At 45.3% G+C, this 16882-nt stretch overlaps 1 protein-coding gene across 2 annotated transcripts in view; it reads right to left on the bottom strand.

Moving 5' to 3' along the window:
* Nucleotides 1-16882, bottom strand: part of LOC129818156 (electrogenic sodium bicarbonate cotransporter 1-like) — a 101761-nt gene that overhangs the window by 72698 nt on the left and 12181 nt on the right. For both annotated transcript variants that reach the window (XM_055873808.1, XM_055873809.1), the window contains exons 2-3: nucleotides 14234-14307; nucleotides 10416-10592 (exon numbers count right to left, since the gene is read on the bottom strand). In XM_055873808.1, coding sequence (XP_055729783.1) covers nucleotides 10416-10592; nucleotides 14234-14307 — 251 coding nt within the window. The remainder of the gene's footprint in view (nucleotides 1-10415; nucleotides 10593-14233; nucleotides 14308-16882) is intronic.

Genomic DNA, 16882 nt, shown 5'->3' with positions numbered 1-16882 from the left:
AAAGGGGGGTTGGTTTTGAGTGAAAGAGCGGGAAGACTGAGGAGCAAAAAGGTTTTGTCTCTATCGGGCCGTAGGCAGCTATGCTATCGTAAATACAGTATCTTATGCATTCTGAATTTCCGCCCATTTGAAAAAGGAAAACGCAATAAATATTTACTCTGAGCTACACTTCGATCGGTCGGTCGTAGATGGGAGGCCTGGTTGTCCTTTAAAGAATGTCTGGTGGTAGAATGGATACTTGGTAGTACCGTCGTCGTGTGGTAGAACAAATACTCTGTCCGTCCTCTCCTAGTCCACGTCTACAGTTGCTGCGCTAACGCAACGGCTAGGAGGTATCACTTCTTTAGTGAATAAGAGTTCAAAGTTCATACCAAGTTGCCATACTTTTAAGCTCATGCTATAATCTGGCTGGTATAGTCGAAATTCATCCTTTCGGCGTGTTGACCTTCATCTTCACGTTGAAATTCAATGCTAATTTCGTTAGGTTATTATCTGAGCCCTTTTAACGTAGGATCGTCGCCCTAACGTCCTCGGAACAGAAAGTTTAATTTTCGTAAAGGGGCTTATATAGGGTTGGGAGAGAGGGCCGTGTTTCATAGTTTACAACCACTGTCTGTTCACATGGGCGGGGCCACTGAGTTGGCAGAGTTTACTCTATGACAAACCGTTCTCTCATTAAGAAGCTAAATTACATTTCATCTTTTCCCAAATCGTTTCATATTTAAACTTTTAAAATTGAACAACAATTCCATGTGAATCTGATAACTATAATGTGTAAACTTTCCAAGATAGGATGACAAACTATCATTAGTAATAATGTCTCAGATGACAACTGATCTGGCATCATATTCCTCAAGTACCAACGCATATTTTCAGCTGGTTGGATTACCTAAATATGGTTCCTTTCCCCACCCTTTTGATGTTATAAGACTCTCTCTATGTTAACAAAGGACTTTCCAAGAGTCACTCTGTAGAGTAGGGAGAGAGAAAAGGGGAAAGGTATTTATGGGGGTCATAAACCTCCCCCATCAGGCCAACGTCATGACATAGTTCACAAAAATGATGATTTAAAAATATATAGCTCCATTATCTCTACATACTTTAGATATGCTTTTAGTCATTTAAGTTTACACTGAAAACATTTGACTATCCCAAATGCTTTTATTTTTTTAACAGGAAAAAAAAAAGTCCCACCACTGCTAAATGAATATAGGGGAAACACTGCTTACTGACAACTAAGAAACACTCACACACCACACCAGAAAGGAATTTAGAGTTGTTTTATATAGTTCAGCAAATAATTATGAAATAGTTAGCTGTGGATTCAAAAGTAATCTTTTAATCCATTACTAATCACTTTGTGCTACATTGGTAGTAGTTGCGCTCTATAAATACAGTTTTCCGTTGTAGTTAATTATACTGATTTCTTTTCTAGGACAACTTTATCCTGTTCCATTAGGAGATACACATATACAAATAAATAATGCAGAAGTGCTCAAAATAAACAAAGAGGGGACAAATCCCAGAGTGAATATTTCCGATGAGACAAGGGGCCGACGGAGATATATTTTCCACCTGCTCGTTGAACATCTCATTCCAAAATCATGGGCATTAATATGGAGTTGGTCCCCCCTTTGCTGCTACAACAGCCTCCACTCTTCTGGGAAGGCTTTCCACTAGATGTTGGAACATTGCTGAGGGGACTTGCTTCCATTCAGCCACAAGAGCATTCGTTAGGTCGGGCACTGATGTTGGGCGATTCGGCCTGGTCTTTGCAGTCTGCATTCTAATTCATCCCAAAAGTGTTCGATGGGGTTGAGGTCTGGGCTTTGTACACGCCAGTTAAGTTCTTCCACACCAATCTCAAAAAATATATTTCTGTCCCCAAACTGTTGCCACAAAATTGGAAGCACAGAATTGTCTAGAATGTCATTGTATGCTGTAGCGTTAAGATTTCCCTTCACTGGAACTAAGGGGCTTAGCCCGAACTACGAAAAACAGCCCCAGAACATTATTCCTCCTCCACCAAACTTTACAATTGGCACTATGCAGTCGGGCAGGTAGTATTCTCCTGGCATCCGCCAAATCGAGATTTGTCCGTCGGACTGACAGATGGTGAACGTGTTTCGACTGCTCCAGAGTACAATGGTGGCGAGCTTAGCATTGTGCATGGTGATCTTAGGCCTGTGTGCGGCTGTTCAGCCATAGAAACCCATTTCATGAAGCTCCCGACCAATAGTTCTTAAGCTGGCGTTGCTTACAGAGGCAGTTTGGAACTTGGTCGTGACTGTTGCAACCGAGGACAGACGATTTTTACACACTTCAGCACTCGGCGGTCCCGTTTTGTGAGCAGTTGTTGCTCCTAAATGTTTCCACTTCACAATAACAGCCCTTGCAGTTGGCCGGGACAGCTCTAGCAGGCCAAAAAAGTTGACGAATTGACTTGTTGGAAAGGTGGCATCTTATGACTGTGCTACTTTTAAAAATCACCGAGCTCTTCAGTTTGTGCCATTCTACTGCCAATGTTTGTCTATGGATATTTTATGGCTGTGTGCTCGCATTTATACACCTGCAGCAACAGGTGTACCTGAAATAGCCGACTCCACTAATTTGAAGGTGTGTCCACATACTTTATCTATATATACATAGTATTAGTCAAATGTTTAGACACACCTACTTATTCAAGGGTTTTTCTTTATTTGGACTATTTTCTACATGTTGCTATTGCATACAACTCTCAAGTGAATGGCTTCACACAGTTTGCCAAAATCAACAGGATTATGTATGTAGTGTAGACTAGCAGGGTAGGTGTCTGTGTGTGTTTTGAGGTGGCAAGGTGACGCGGAGAAGACAGACAGGAGATTATGATAAAGTACCAGGTACTGGCTGGCAGGGAGCCTTGTCACGGCCAAAGGAGTCCCCTGTCCATGAGTCTGTCTGGTTCTGTTCCACTGCATCCAAACAGAGATGAAAAAATTCAATTAAAAAAAACAATAATGCACTGTGTTTATTTCTGTGTGTTGCTGTTTGGATCGAAAACGTATAGAAATGTTACCAGGCAAATCAAGGGCAGACACTGACAGAGATGATATGGATAACAAATGTCCATCAAGAGTATCTCTATGGATACAACTCAATGCTATGAGGCTTCTGGCATTCTGACTGTCATTATACGACACAGGAGATTGGTTAGGTAACCCAAAATAACTTGAGTTAATCTCACACAGAAGTTCATTTTCAGCTATGTGTGATCAGGGCTTCAGGGCTGAGCGGGGCTTCCCGCTCAGCCCAGTCAAAACTGTTCGCTGCTCTGGCACCCCAATGGTGGAACAAACTCCCTCACGACGCCAGGTCAGCGGAGTCAATCACCACCTTCCGGAGACACCTGAAACCCCACCTCTTTAAGGAATACCTAGGATAGGATAAAGTAATCCTTCTAACCCCCCCCCCCCCCCTTAAAAGATTTAGATGCACTATTGTAAAGTGGCTGTTCCACTGGATATCATAAGGTGAATGCACCAATTTGTAAGTCGCTCTGGATAAGAGCGTCTGCTAAATGACTTAAATGTAATGTAAATGTAAATCAGTGATGGTTATTCTGTGAGTCAACGTGAGTTATACAATTCCATAACTTCGAGATCTCGGTCTACCTCAACTTGCCTTCCTTTTAAAAAGTGTAGGCCTACTGATGGTCACTTCCATCCATGGGGTCAGTAGGATTTTTCAACAAGATCTTACCTCCATCAGTGACCCAAACAGAGGAGAATTAAATCTCCTTATGTCCCCTCGTTCTTAATCACCGGACCACCACGTGATGGTCTCTTTACTGCTGTTAGGTCATCAACTTTGAGCCCCAAAGTAATAAAACAAACATTGAGGTCTATCAGTATGAACCCGCTGGATTAGAGAAGCTGATGACTGTAAGCAGGGGAAACTTCAGAGTCAAGAACTGAATATGTGACAAGTTGCTTACTGTCTTTTGAATTATTGTGGTTTTGACACATCTCTATTTTACATGGCACTAAAAAAAAGTGTCACTGAAACAAGCTATGGAACAAGTCTACCGTGAGTTTCTGGGTTAGAGTTAGGACAATCATCTCTACCCATTTATTCTCTGGTGCAGTATAGAAATAGCATCCTTGGATTGAGACTCGCAGCAACACTGTTGGGTGGTCTAGTGTGAACTAACAGCTAAAAGTAACACAGCCATGAACACTGACATTGTGAGGTTTGGTTAACAACAATGTGTTTCTAGGCCATACTAAGCCAGGGGAATTAGTTGCTCAGTCAGTAATGCAGCCTATGAATACTTTTCTAATGTCAACATACAGTAAGTATCCCAGTGCAGACAAACTGAGAAAACTCAAAAAGTTCAGGGTGACTTAGAAATATCCTTGTTTTTGAAAGAAAAGCACATTTTTTGTCCATTAAAATAACATCAAATTGATCAGAAATACAGTGTAGACATTGTTAATGTTGTAAATGACTATTGTAGCTGGAAATGGCAGATTTTTAATGGAATATCTACATAGGTGTACAGAGGCCCTTTATTTTATTTTTATTTTTTTATTTCACCTTTATTTAACCAGGTAGGCTAGTTGAGAACAAGTTCTCATTTGCAACTGCGACCTGGCCAAGATAAAGCATAGCAGTGTGAACAGACAACAACACAGAGTTACACATGGAATAAACAATAAACAAGTCAATAACATGGTAGAAAAAAGAGAATCTATATACAATGTGTGCAAAAGGCATGAGGTAGGCAATAAATCGAGTAATTACAATTTAGCAGATTAACACTGGAGTGATAAATCATCAGATGATCATGTGCAAGAAGAGATACTGGTGTGCAAAAGAGCAGAAAAGTAAATAAATAAAAGCAGTATGGGGGGTGAGGTAGGTAAATTGGGTGGGTAGTTTACAGATGGACTATGTACAGCTGCAGCGATCGGTTAGTTGCTCGGATAGCAGATTTTTAAAGTTGTTGAGGGAGATAAAAGTCTCCAACTTCAGAGATTTTTGCAATTCGTTCCAGTCGCAGGCAGCAGAGAACTGGAAGGAAAGGTGTCCAAATGAGGTTTTGGCTTTAGGGATGATCAGTGAGATACACCTGCTGGAGCGCGTGCTACGGGTGGGTGTAGCCATCGTGACCAGTGAACTGAGATAAGGCGGCACTTTACCTAGCATAGCCTTGTAGATGACCTGGATCCAGTGGGTCTGACGACGAACATGTAGCGAGGGCCAGCCGACTAGGGCATACAGGTCGCAGTGGTGGGTCGTATAAGGTGCTTTAGTAACAAAACGGATGGCACTGTGATAGACTGCATCCAGTTTGCTGAGTAGAGTATTGGAAGCTATTTTGTAGATGACATCGCCGAAGTCGAGGATCGGTAGGATAGTCAGTTTTACTAGGGTAAGTTTGGCGGCGTGAGTGAAGGAGGCGTTGTTGCGGAATAGAAAGCCGACTCTAGATTTGATTTTGGATTGGAGATGTTTGATATGAGTCTGGAAGGAGAGTTTGCAGTCTAGCCAGACACCTAGGTACTTATAGATGTCCACATATTCTAGGTCGGAACCGTCCAGGGTGGTGATGCTAGTCGGGCGTGCGGGTGCAGGCAGCGAACGGTTGAAAAGCATGCATTTGGTTTTACTAGCGTTTAAGAGCAGTTGGAGGCCACGGAAGGAGTGTTGTATGGCATTGAAGCTCGTTTGGAGGTTAGATAGCACAGTGTCCAAGGAAGGGCCGGAAGTGTACAGAATGGTGTCGTCTGCATAGAGGTGGATCAGGGAATCGCCCGCAGCAAGAGCAACATCATTGATGTATACAGAGAAAAGAGTCGGCCCGAGAATTGAACCCTGTGGTACCCCCATAGAGACTGCCAGAGGACCGGACAACATGCCCTCCGATTTGACACACTGAACTCTGTCTGCAAAGTAGTTGGTGAACCAGGCAAGGCAGTCATTAGAAAAACCGAGGCTACTGAGTCTGCCGATAAGAATATGGTGATTGACAGAGTCGAAAGCCTTGGCCAGGTCGATGAAGACGGCTGCACAGTAATGTCTTTTATCGATGGCGGTTATGACATCGTTTAGTACCTTGAGCATGGCTGAGGTGCACCCGTGACCGACTCGGAAACCGGATTGCACAGCGGAGAAGGTACGGTGGGATTCGAGATGGTCAGTGATCTGTTTGTTGACTTGGCTTTCGAAGACCTTAGATAGGCAGGGCAGGATGGATATAGGTCTGTAACAGTTTGGGTCCAGGGTGTCTCCCCCTTTGAAGAGGGGGATGACCGCGGCAGCTTTCCAATCCTTGGGGATCTCAGATGATACGAAGGAGAGGTTGAACAGGCTGGTGATAGGGGGTGCGACAATGGCGGCGGACAGTTTCAGAAATAAGGGGTCCAGATTGTCAAGCCCAGCTGATTTGTATGGGTCCAGGTTTTCCAGCTCTTTCAGAACATCTGCTATCTGGATATGGGTAAAGGAGAAGCTGGGGAGGCTTGGGCGAGTATCAGCGGGGGGGGAGGGGCTGTTGGCCAAGGTTGGAGTCGCCAGGAGGAAGGCATGGCCAGCCATTGAGAAATGTTTGTTGAAGTTTTCGATTATCATGGACTTATCAGTGGTGACCGTGTTACCTAGCCTCAGTGAAGTGGGCAGCTGGGAGGAGGTGCTCTTGTTTTCCATGGACTTTACAGTATCCCAGAACTTTTTGGAGTTAGAGCTACAGGATGCAAATTTCTGCTTGAAAAAGCTGGCCTTTGCTTTCCTGACTGACTGCGTGTATTGGTTCCTGACTTCCCTGAACAGTTGCATATCGCGGGGGCTCTTCAATGCTATTGCAGTTCGCCACAGGATGTTTTTGTGCTGGTCGAGGGCAGTCAGGTCTGGAGTGAACCAAGGGCTATATCTGTTCTTGGTTCTGCATTTTTTGAACGGAGCATGTTTGTCTAATATGGTGAGGAAGTAACTTTTAAAGAATGACCAGGCATCCTCAACTGACGGGATGAGGTCAATATCCTTCCAGGGTACCCGGGCCAGGTCGATTAGAAAGGCCTGCTCGCAGAAGTGTTTTAGGGAGAGTTTGAAAGTGATGAGGGGTGGTCGTTTGGCCGCGGACCCGTGGCGGATACAGGCAATGAGGCAGTGATCGCTGAGATCTTGATTGAAGACAGCAGAGGTGTATTTGGAGGGCAAGTTGGTCAGGATAATGTCTATTAGGGTGCCCATGTTTACGGATTTAGGGTTGTACCTGGTGGGTTCCTTGATGATTTGTGTGAGATTGAGGGCATCAAGCTTAGATTGTAGGACTGCCGGGGTGTTAAGCATATCCCAGTTTAGGTCACCTAACAGAACAAACTCTGAAGCTAGATGGGGAGCGATCAATTCACAGATGGTGTCCAGGGCACAGCTGGGAGCTGAGGGGTGTCGGTAGCAGGCGGCAACAGTGAGAGACTTATTTCTGGAGAGATTAATTTTTAAAATTAGAAGTTCGAACTGTTTGGGCATAGACCTGGAAAGTATGACAGAACTTTGCAGGCTATCTCTGCAGTAGATTGCAACTCCTCCCCCTTTGGCAGTTCTATCTTGACGGAAAGTGTTATAGTTGGGTATGGAAATCTCAGATTTTTTGGTGGCCTTCCTAAGCCAGGATTCGGACACGGCGAGGACATCAGGGTTGGCAGAGTGTGCTAAAGCGGTGAGTAAGGCAAACTTAGGGAGGAGGCTTCTGATGTTGACATGCATGAGGCCAAGGCTTTTTCGATCACAGAAGTCAACAAATGAGGGTGACTGGGGACATGCAGGGCCTGGGTTTACCTCCACATCACCCGAGGAACAGAGGAGAAGTAGGATGAGGGTGCGGCTAAAGGCTATCAAAACTGGTCGCCTAGAGCGTTGGGGACAAGGAATAAAAGGGGCAGATTTATGGGCGTGGTAGAATAGATTCTGGGCATAATGTGCAGACCAGGGTATGGTGGGGCACGGGTACAGCGGAGGCAAGCCCAGGCACTGGGTGATGATAAGAGAGGTTGTATCTCTGGACATGCTGGTCTCAATGGGTGAGGTCACCGCATGTGTGGGGGGTGGGACAAAGGAGGTATCAGAGGTACGGAGAGTGGAACTACGGGGTCCATTGCAAACCAAAACAATGATAACTAGCCTGAACAACAGTATGCAAGGCATATTGATATTTGAGGGAGACATGCAATAAGGCGTAAAGTGATTGCAGGTCTTGATTGGGAGAGCTAGCTAAAACAACAGGTGATATAACAGCAGCTAGTCAGCTAACACAGCAACAGTAGGTAAAAATGGCGACGGCTAGGCAGAGAGGGTCGGATTAACTACACACAGATCCTGAGTTAAAGCACAGAGCCGACAGATAAAACACAAATAAACGGAATGGAGTACAGTGAATTAATGGACAGTCAAGCAGGCATGAGCTATGTAGCCAAGTGATCATAGTGTCCAGGGGGCAGCCGTAGATGGAGCAGTGAGGCCTCCACTAAACTAGCCCGCGGCGTTTAAAGTTAGTAGCCCGGGGGGAGGTCTGCTCAGACGGAGGGGGTCTGCTCAGACGGAGGCCGGTTGAGGGCACAGCGGATGGGCTATTCGTCTGCAGACCAGACGTGGTCGTGTCGACAGAGAATCCAAGCCGGATGGCGATGGCGAAAGAGAGGTTGTCTGTTCAGATAGCAGCCGGTATGCTCAAGACAGCTAACGATTAGCGTGCCGCAGTTAGCATATGGGCGTTCAGGTTACGTCGCGATGGAGGGGCCAGTTGAATAACTCCCTCGGGCAGATAACGTCGGTATCCCAGTCGTGAAGGCCCGGTGGGGCTCCGCATCGGCAGTAAACGGGTCCGGATAGGTGATTGTAGCCCAGGAGTGGCTGATGGAACTCTTCAGCTGGCTAGCTCCGGGATAATTGGTGTTTGCTCCGGAATTGATGTTAGCCAATAGTCACTCGGATAGCAGCTGGTTAGCTGCAAGATCCAGGTGTAAATGTCCAGAGCTTGCGGTAAAAATCCGGGGATATGGAGAGAAAAAAGGTCTGGTATGCTCTGGTCTGAGTCGCGTTGTACAAAACTGGCAATAGTTTTTCGAGCTAAAGGATAGCTGATGAGCGCTAGCTGTGGTTAGCTGAACTACTAACGTTAGCTTGTGAGCTGGCTAACTTCTGGCTAGCTTCTGTTGTTGATTTCGGATACGAGGTGAATAATACCTTTGAGGAAGAAAAAAAACAGATCCGCACCACATTTGGTGAGGTGGGTTGCAGGAGAGTGTTTTGAAGTTGAGTTTTTAAGAAGAAAAAAATATATATAAAAAGAAATGCGAAGAAAAATATATAAAATATATATACACGGGACGGGACGAGGACAAAGGACATCTGACTGCTACGCCATCTTGGATTACTTTATCAGGAACAATCACTCCTGTGTTCCAATGACACGTTGTGTTAGCTAATCCAAGTTAATCATTTTAAAAGGCTAATTGATCATTAGAAAATCCTTTTGCAATTATGTTAGCACAGCTAAAAACTGTTGTTCTGATTAAAGAAGCAATAAAAACAGGCCTTCTTTAGACTAGTTGAGTATCTGGAGCTTCATCATTTGTGGGTTTGATTACAGGCTCAAAATCTCCCACTCCTCTTTCTATTCTGGTTAGGGCCAGTTTGTGCTGTTCTGTGAAGGGAGTAGTACACAGCGTTGTACGAGATCTTCAGTTTCTTGGCAATTTCTCACATGGAATAGCCTTCATTTCTCAGAACAAGAATAGACTAACGAGTTTCAGAAGAAATGATTTGTTTCTGGCCATTTTGAGCCTGTAATCGAACCCACAAATGCTGATGCTCCAGATACTCAACTAGTCTAAAGGCATCCAGTTTTATTGCTTCTTTAATCAGAACAGTTTTCAGCTGTGCTAAAATAATTGCAAAGGGGTTTTCCAATGATAAATGAGCCTTCAAAAATGATAAACTTGGATTAGCTAACACAACGTGCCATTGGAACACAAGTGATGGTTCCTGATAATGGGCCTCTGTACGCCTATGTAGATATTCCATTAAAAAAATGAATTTAAAAAATATCTGCTGTTAACAATGTCTACACTGTATTTCTGATCAATTTAATGTTATTTTAAATGGACAAAAAAAAAAAAAAGGGCTTTTCTTTCAAAAACAAGGACATTTCTAAGTGACCCTAAACTTTTGAACGGTAGTGTATCAAGATATTCATGAGTGAAAAGTGATCAATCGACTGATTTGTTGATAATTCCCTTTCGTTGTAAATCACTACTTAATTCTATTCACTTGTTTCCACTGATTTCATTGGTTGATAGATCCCTGGAACTATCTTGATGCTTTTGCACTGGCAGAGTTGCATGCTGGGTAGTGTAATTTGTGCTGTCATTACTCACTGAGGGGTTTGAGGATGTTGGGCACTGCCTCGTCAGCATTCTCTCCATCTGATTTGTCCCCCTCTACGTTGTCCGCCGGCCTCCCCTTCCTCTCCTTGTGGCTGGACTTGCGTCGGTGGCGCCGTCTCCGCTGGTAGCTCTTGGGCACATGCACACCGATGTACACGGTGTGGTGACCTGAGGGAGGGAGAGGGGACACAATTCAAGAGACACAGGTCAGATTAGGACTACCATGCTGATAATTTGCATCAAATGGAAGAAATGCACAAAGTCAATGAATATCAGTTGGGTACGTGAAACTGTAGAATAAATAAGGAGCATGGATTAGATATGATAAAGGGGAGGATTGGATGTCAAAGAATCCATAGTGTTGTAAGCCTACTGACCAATATGGCGTATGTTTAGGTATTAATTAAGCGGTGGTGCATTTCTGTTACGGAACAATATTCCCATGATAAACCCCACACACGAATGCATGCAAGAGTCACAAGAACACGCGCACGCACGCACACACACACACGCAGGCACGCACACACACACACACAGGCACGCACACACACACACACAGGCACGCACACACACACACACACACACACGCACGCACACACACAGGCACGCACACACACACACAGGCACGCACACACACACACACACACGCACACACCGGCACGCACACACTCCTACTGACTGACGATGGCCTATTCAGTCAGCTTGTTTGGTAAAATGTTTGGTCAGTTTTTTGTGCGTCAGGCCGTTTCCCTTGGGCCAATCAGGACAGAATCTGTCCTCATCCTGACACACGCTGAGGATGTAAATAAATGCCAACCACTTCCTGTCCAGCAGCTCAGACAGGAAAAGGCTCAACTTATCCAGGAAGTCATTTCAGAAAGAGAGAGAGAAACAGAGTGCCACATGCTCCAGCTAACAGCTGTCTAACACACAGGCCAAATATTCTGGGCTATATACACAATCCTCATGTACTGGTAAACACTAATGTAGGTATTGGTTGGCATGGGTAATCTACACAAACTAGAACTCACACCCCACTCCCTAGTGTGATCTCTCACACATGCTACATGCCTGTATGTAGCCTTCACAGTGGATTTGGGAGGGTCATGTAAAAGGGAATTTTACAGGCTGCTTTTCATTATTATTCCTTATATATTTTCATCTTACTTGAAACAAGTATTATAAATATTATAAACTTGACTTTGCGAAGGTAACTTAAAATCAGAGCGCCAACTACACTGCAGAACAGGCTGTGTAAACAAAGAACGAACAGGAGTTTAACCAGGGGTCATTTACCAAAAGGCGACACCCATTCAAACATGAGGTTGGTCCTGACTGAGTGATTTCACATTCAATGTGACTGGGACTGGTATTTTTGGTTTTTGATTCTTCTCACTGTTTTGCTCCACGTGATGTGAACCCTGGGTTTGGGGTTTGTTTGAACTGAGGGAAATTTTAACACAGAATCTCACAGAGGTGAGCTAGCTGGCAGATATGGCTGTGCACACACTGTCGATTATGACTCAAACATGACATGATTATGTGTGTGTGTGTATACATAGGTCAAAATGTGTGAAAATGTAAGAATGTGTGTGGGCACAAGTTTGTGTGTTTGTGCAAAAGTAAGTGTGTCACTGCAGGGGGATTAAAGTAGTAAACATCTTCATGTGGGAGGCAGGCATTACGTGGCTTGATAAACCTGTAGTTATTTGCTCCACATCTTTATCTTCAATATTAATCCCTCCTATACTTCATCCTGAAATTAGAGAGAGACCTAGAGAGAGAGATTATTATTGCCTTTGGCAAATCAGATCACACCTCCATCCTGCTCCTCCCCCCTATAGGCAGAAACTTAAGCAGGAAGCACCTGTGGTAAGGACTATTCAACGTTGGTCTGTTCCGGGTCGCTTCTGGGAATAGTATCGACATATACGCAGACTCTGTGGTGAAGTACATAGAGGCTGTTGTTCCTACTGTGACGATTACAACTTATCCAACCCAAAAACCGTGGATAGACGGCAGCATTCGCGCAAACCACCACATTTAACCATAGCAAGGTGACTGGGAACAAGGACTTGTTCAAACAGACCAGGTATGACCTCCATAAGGCAATTAAAAAACGGCAAAACGATAGTACAGAGACAAAGTGGAGTCGCAATTTAACGGCTCAGACACCAGACGCATGTGGCAGGGACTCCAGACAATCATGGATTATAAAGGCCAAGCCAGCTACGTCGCGGACACTGAAGCCTCACTCCCGGAAAAACTAAACACCTTTTTCGCCCGCTTCGAAGAAAACACAGAGCCGTCAACATGGGCCCCCGCCGCTCACATGGGCCCCGCCGACGGTGTGCTCCTGATCTCCGTGGCCGACATGAGTAAGACATTTAAGCATGTTAACACTCGCAAGGCTGCCGGCCCAGACAGCATCCCAAGCCGCGTCCTCAGAGCATGTGCAGACCAGCTGGCCAAACTTTTAGTGGCCATGACTGCAGAGAGAAACATTTTAGTTTGAAAGTAAATTTCCTGCATTTCTATACATTCTGCCATGGGGAGTACAGAAAATGTTGAATTTTTAAAACAAGCTTTCTACAATGCTACACATTTTGCTATGGGGCGGAGAGAAATTGTAATTTTCTAACATATTTCATGAAAGTCTACTCATTTTGCCATGGGGCACAGATAATTTTTTTGTAGTATTACAGCAAATTTTCTGTAATTCTTTTTTGGATATTTTTTTTTACCCCTTTTTCTCCCCAATATTGTGGTGTCCAATTGGAAGTTACAGTCTTGTCTCATCGCTCCAACTCCCGTAATGACACGGTCGAGGCGAAGGTCGAGAGCCGTCCGTCCTCCGAAACACGACCCAAACAAGCCGGACTGCTTCTTGACACAATGTCTGCTTAACCCGGGTGACAGTCACACCAATGTGTTGGAGGAAACGCCGTACACCTGACAACCGTGTCAGCATGCATGCACCTGGACCGCCACAGGAGTCGCTAGAGTGCGATGGGACAAGGACATCCCTACCGGCCAAACCCTCCCCTAACGACACTGGGCCAATTGTGCACCGCCCCATGGGTCTCCCGGTTGCGCCCGCTTGCGACAGGACTCGAACCACGATCTCTAGTGGCACAGCTAGCACAGCGATGCAGTGCCTTAGACCACTGCGCCACTCGGGAGGCTACATTTCCTGTAATTCTACCCATTTTGCCACGGGGTGGAACAAAATATTTGTAATTTTAAAGCAAATTTCCTGCAATTCTACATATTTTGCCAAGACTTATGTCATGTTATGATATCGGAGTGAGAGTATCCCAAAAAAATCTAATGGGGGCCCACTTGAGGTCAGGGCCCCTGGTCTCATGGTCCCTGGTCAGTATTCAGCCATGATTACTAAAAGTTTAGATAGCTGGCTAGACTAATTTACCAATCTAAAAATCGTTAGATGACAAAGCTAATTGAGAAAATGTCAGTGATTGACATAAGAGAAACTGCTGATGCACAACCAAATGTCGAACTTGCGTATTCCACTATTCTAACTCTCAAACAGTAAGTTGAGGCCCTGACTGGGGGGGGGGGGGGGGGGGGGCTAGTAGCCAGGGGCCCTAAGCGATTGCTTATGCCTGGAACCGGCCCTGGAGTGAGGTGGCGAAACATCAAGGGATGGAAGACAGAGAGGAGAAAGACAATAGGTTGACCCCATGGAGTTGGTGCTTGAGAGAAATGAGGAGACATTATTGAATAACATTGTTAGCCAATCGCTGATACAGCAGCCATTGGATATCACAGAGGCTCAGTGCTCTTACCTTCCACCTCCTCCTCATCACAGACATGCTTGACAAAGCATGCTCCTCTGTCCAGCACTGCCTCATCCTCCACCCTGCAGGAACAACAGGAACACTGTGAGAACAGGGGAATATACCTAGAACACTAGTAGAACGGGGGGCTATACCTAGAACGGGGGACTATACCTAGGACACTAGTAGAACGGGGGACTATACCTAGAACGGGGGACTATACCTAGGACACTAGTAGAACGGGGGGCTATACCTAGAACGGGGGACTATACCTAGAACACTAGTAGAACGGGGGACTATACCTAGGACACTAGTAGAACGGGGGACTATACCTAGAACACTAGTAGAACGGGGGACTATACCTAGGACACTAGTAGAACGGGGGACTATACCTAGAACGGGGGACTATACCTAGGACACTAGTAGAACGGGGGACTATACCTAGAACGGGGGGCTATACCTAGGACACTAGTAGAACGGGGGACTATACCTAGAATGGGGGACTATACCTAGGACACTAGTAGAACGGGGGACTATACCTAGAACACTAGTAGAACGGGGGACTATACCTAGGACACTAGTAGAACGGGGGACTATACCTAGGACACTAGTAGAACGGGGGACTATACCTAGAACGGGGGACTATACCTAGGACACTAGTAGAACGGGGGACTATACCTAGAATGGGGGACTATACCTAGAACACTAGTAGAACGGGGGACTATACCTAGAACACTAGTAGAACGGGGGACTATACCTAGAACACTAGTAGAACAAGGGAATATACCTAGGACACTAGTAGAACGGGGGACTATACCTAGAACACTAGTAGAACAAGGGAATATACCTAGGACACTAGTAGAACAATATACTATACCTAGAACACTAGTAGAACAAGATAATATACCTAGAACATAAGTAAAACAGGGGAATATACCACTGTCAACATTACTGATTTCCAAACATGTCCTCAGGACCACCAGCAGCCAGTCCACATATTTGTTTAATTCCAACACGAGCACACCTGATTCAACTAATCAAGGGCTTGCTGATTAGTGCTGATTAGTTAACACATTTGAATCAGGTGTGCTTGTACTGGAATAGGTCAGATATGTGGAAAGGCTGGGTCAGGGTGTCTCGAGGACCAGGTTGGGAAACACTGAGCTACATGATTGGATCAATACAGAGGCTGACGCATTCTGAACAGGATGTGTGTGTCATCACACCAGGGACGTCGTTCAGCCCAAAGCCCCTATCGTTATGAGGGTGACACACACACACACAAAGCCTTAGTCCTCCATCTGGCTCACACTTGCTGTGTCTATCTCTCACTCTATCACCTTAGTCCTTATTTGTGAGTCACGTGGGCTTCTTACAATGATCTGCCCTGGCTGTCAGGATTAGCCTAGCTTTACTTAGGAGTGAAACCTTCTCTGGGCACACAAAACACACACACACACGCGCAAAGCCTCTCTACTACAGTTACCTGCAATAAGAGCCTAGTTACTAGATCAAGGGCACCGTGTTAATTTTGATCTGTTATGAGCCCTGTTGAAAAAAGTATATTATGCACACCACCTACCGTCTATTGTATCCAGATACATGCAGAGAAAAGAAGAACATGAACAGATTGATTATCAAGCGAAGGTTATAAACACTCATTAGATTTCATGTAGAAGATCTCAAAATAGAGTTATTTTATGCTCATGTACTCATTCTAAGGCAACAATGGAAAAGTCCTCCTGCTACAGGTAACCTCCTCCACTTCTACTAACCTGCTTAAGTTTGCAGACAACACAACAGTGGTAGGCCTGATCACCGACAACGACGAGACTGACCTCTTCCCTATAGGCTGAGACCTGGCCGGGTGGTGCCAGAATAACAACCTATCCAAGACTAAGGAGATGATTGTGGACTACAGGAAAAGGAGCACCGAGCACGCCCCCATTCTCATCGACGGGGCTGTAATGGAGCAGGTTGAGAGCTTCAAGTTCCTTGGTGTCCACATCAACAACAAACTAGAATGGTCCAAACACACCAAGACAGTTGTGAAGAGGGCACGACAAAGCCTATTCCCCCTCAGGAAACTAAAAAGATTTGGCATGGGTCCTGAGATCCTCACAAGGTTCTACAGCTGCAACATCGAGAGCATCCTGACCGGTTGCATCACTGCCTGGTACGGCAATTGCTCGGGATCTGCCCGCAAGTCACTTCAGAGGGTAGTGCGTACGGCCCAGTACATCACTGGGGCAAAGCGGCCTGCCATCCAGGACCTCTACACCAGGCGGTGCCAGAGGAAGGCCCTAACAATTGTCAAAGACCCCAGCCACCCCAGTCATAGACTGTTCTCGCTACTACCGCATGGCAAGCGGTACCGGAGTGCCAAGTCTAGGACAAAAAGGCTTCTCAACAGTTTTTACCCCCAAGCCATAAGACTCCTGAACAGGTAATCAAATGGTTACCCGGTCTATTTGCATTGGGTCCCCCAACATTCATGTACATACTACCTCAATTGGGCCGTCCAACCAGTGCTCCCGCACAATGGCTAACCAGCTATCTGCATTGTGTCCCACCACCCGCCAACCCCTCTTTTTACGCTACTGCTACTCTCTGTTCATCATATATGCATAGTCACTTTAACGATACCTACATGTATAT

The sequence above is a fragment of the Salvelinus fontinalis genome, chromosome 21 (assembly GCF_029448725.1).
Source record: "Salvelinus fontinalis isolate EN_2023a chromosome 21, ASM2944872v1, whole genome shotgun sequence".
In the NCBI taxonomy this organism is placed as follows: Eukaryota; Metazoa; Chordata; class Actinopteri; order Salmoniformes; family Salmonidae; genus Salvelinus; species Salvelinus fontinalis.
This window is presented reverse-complemented; position numbering and strand designations above follow the sequence as displayed.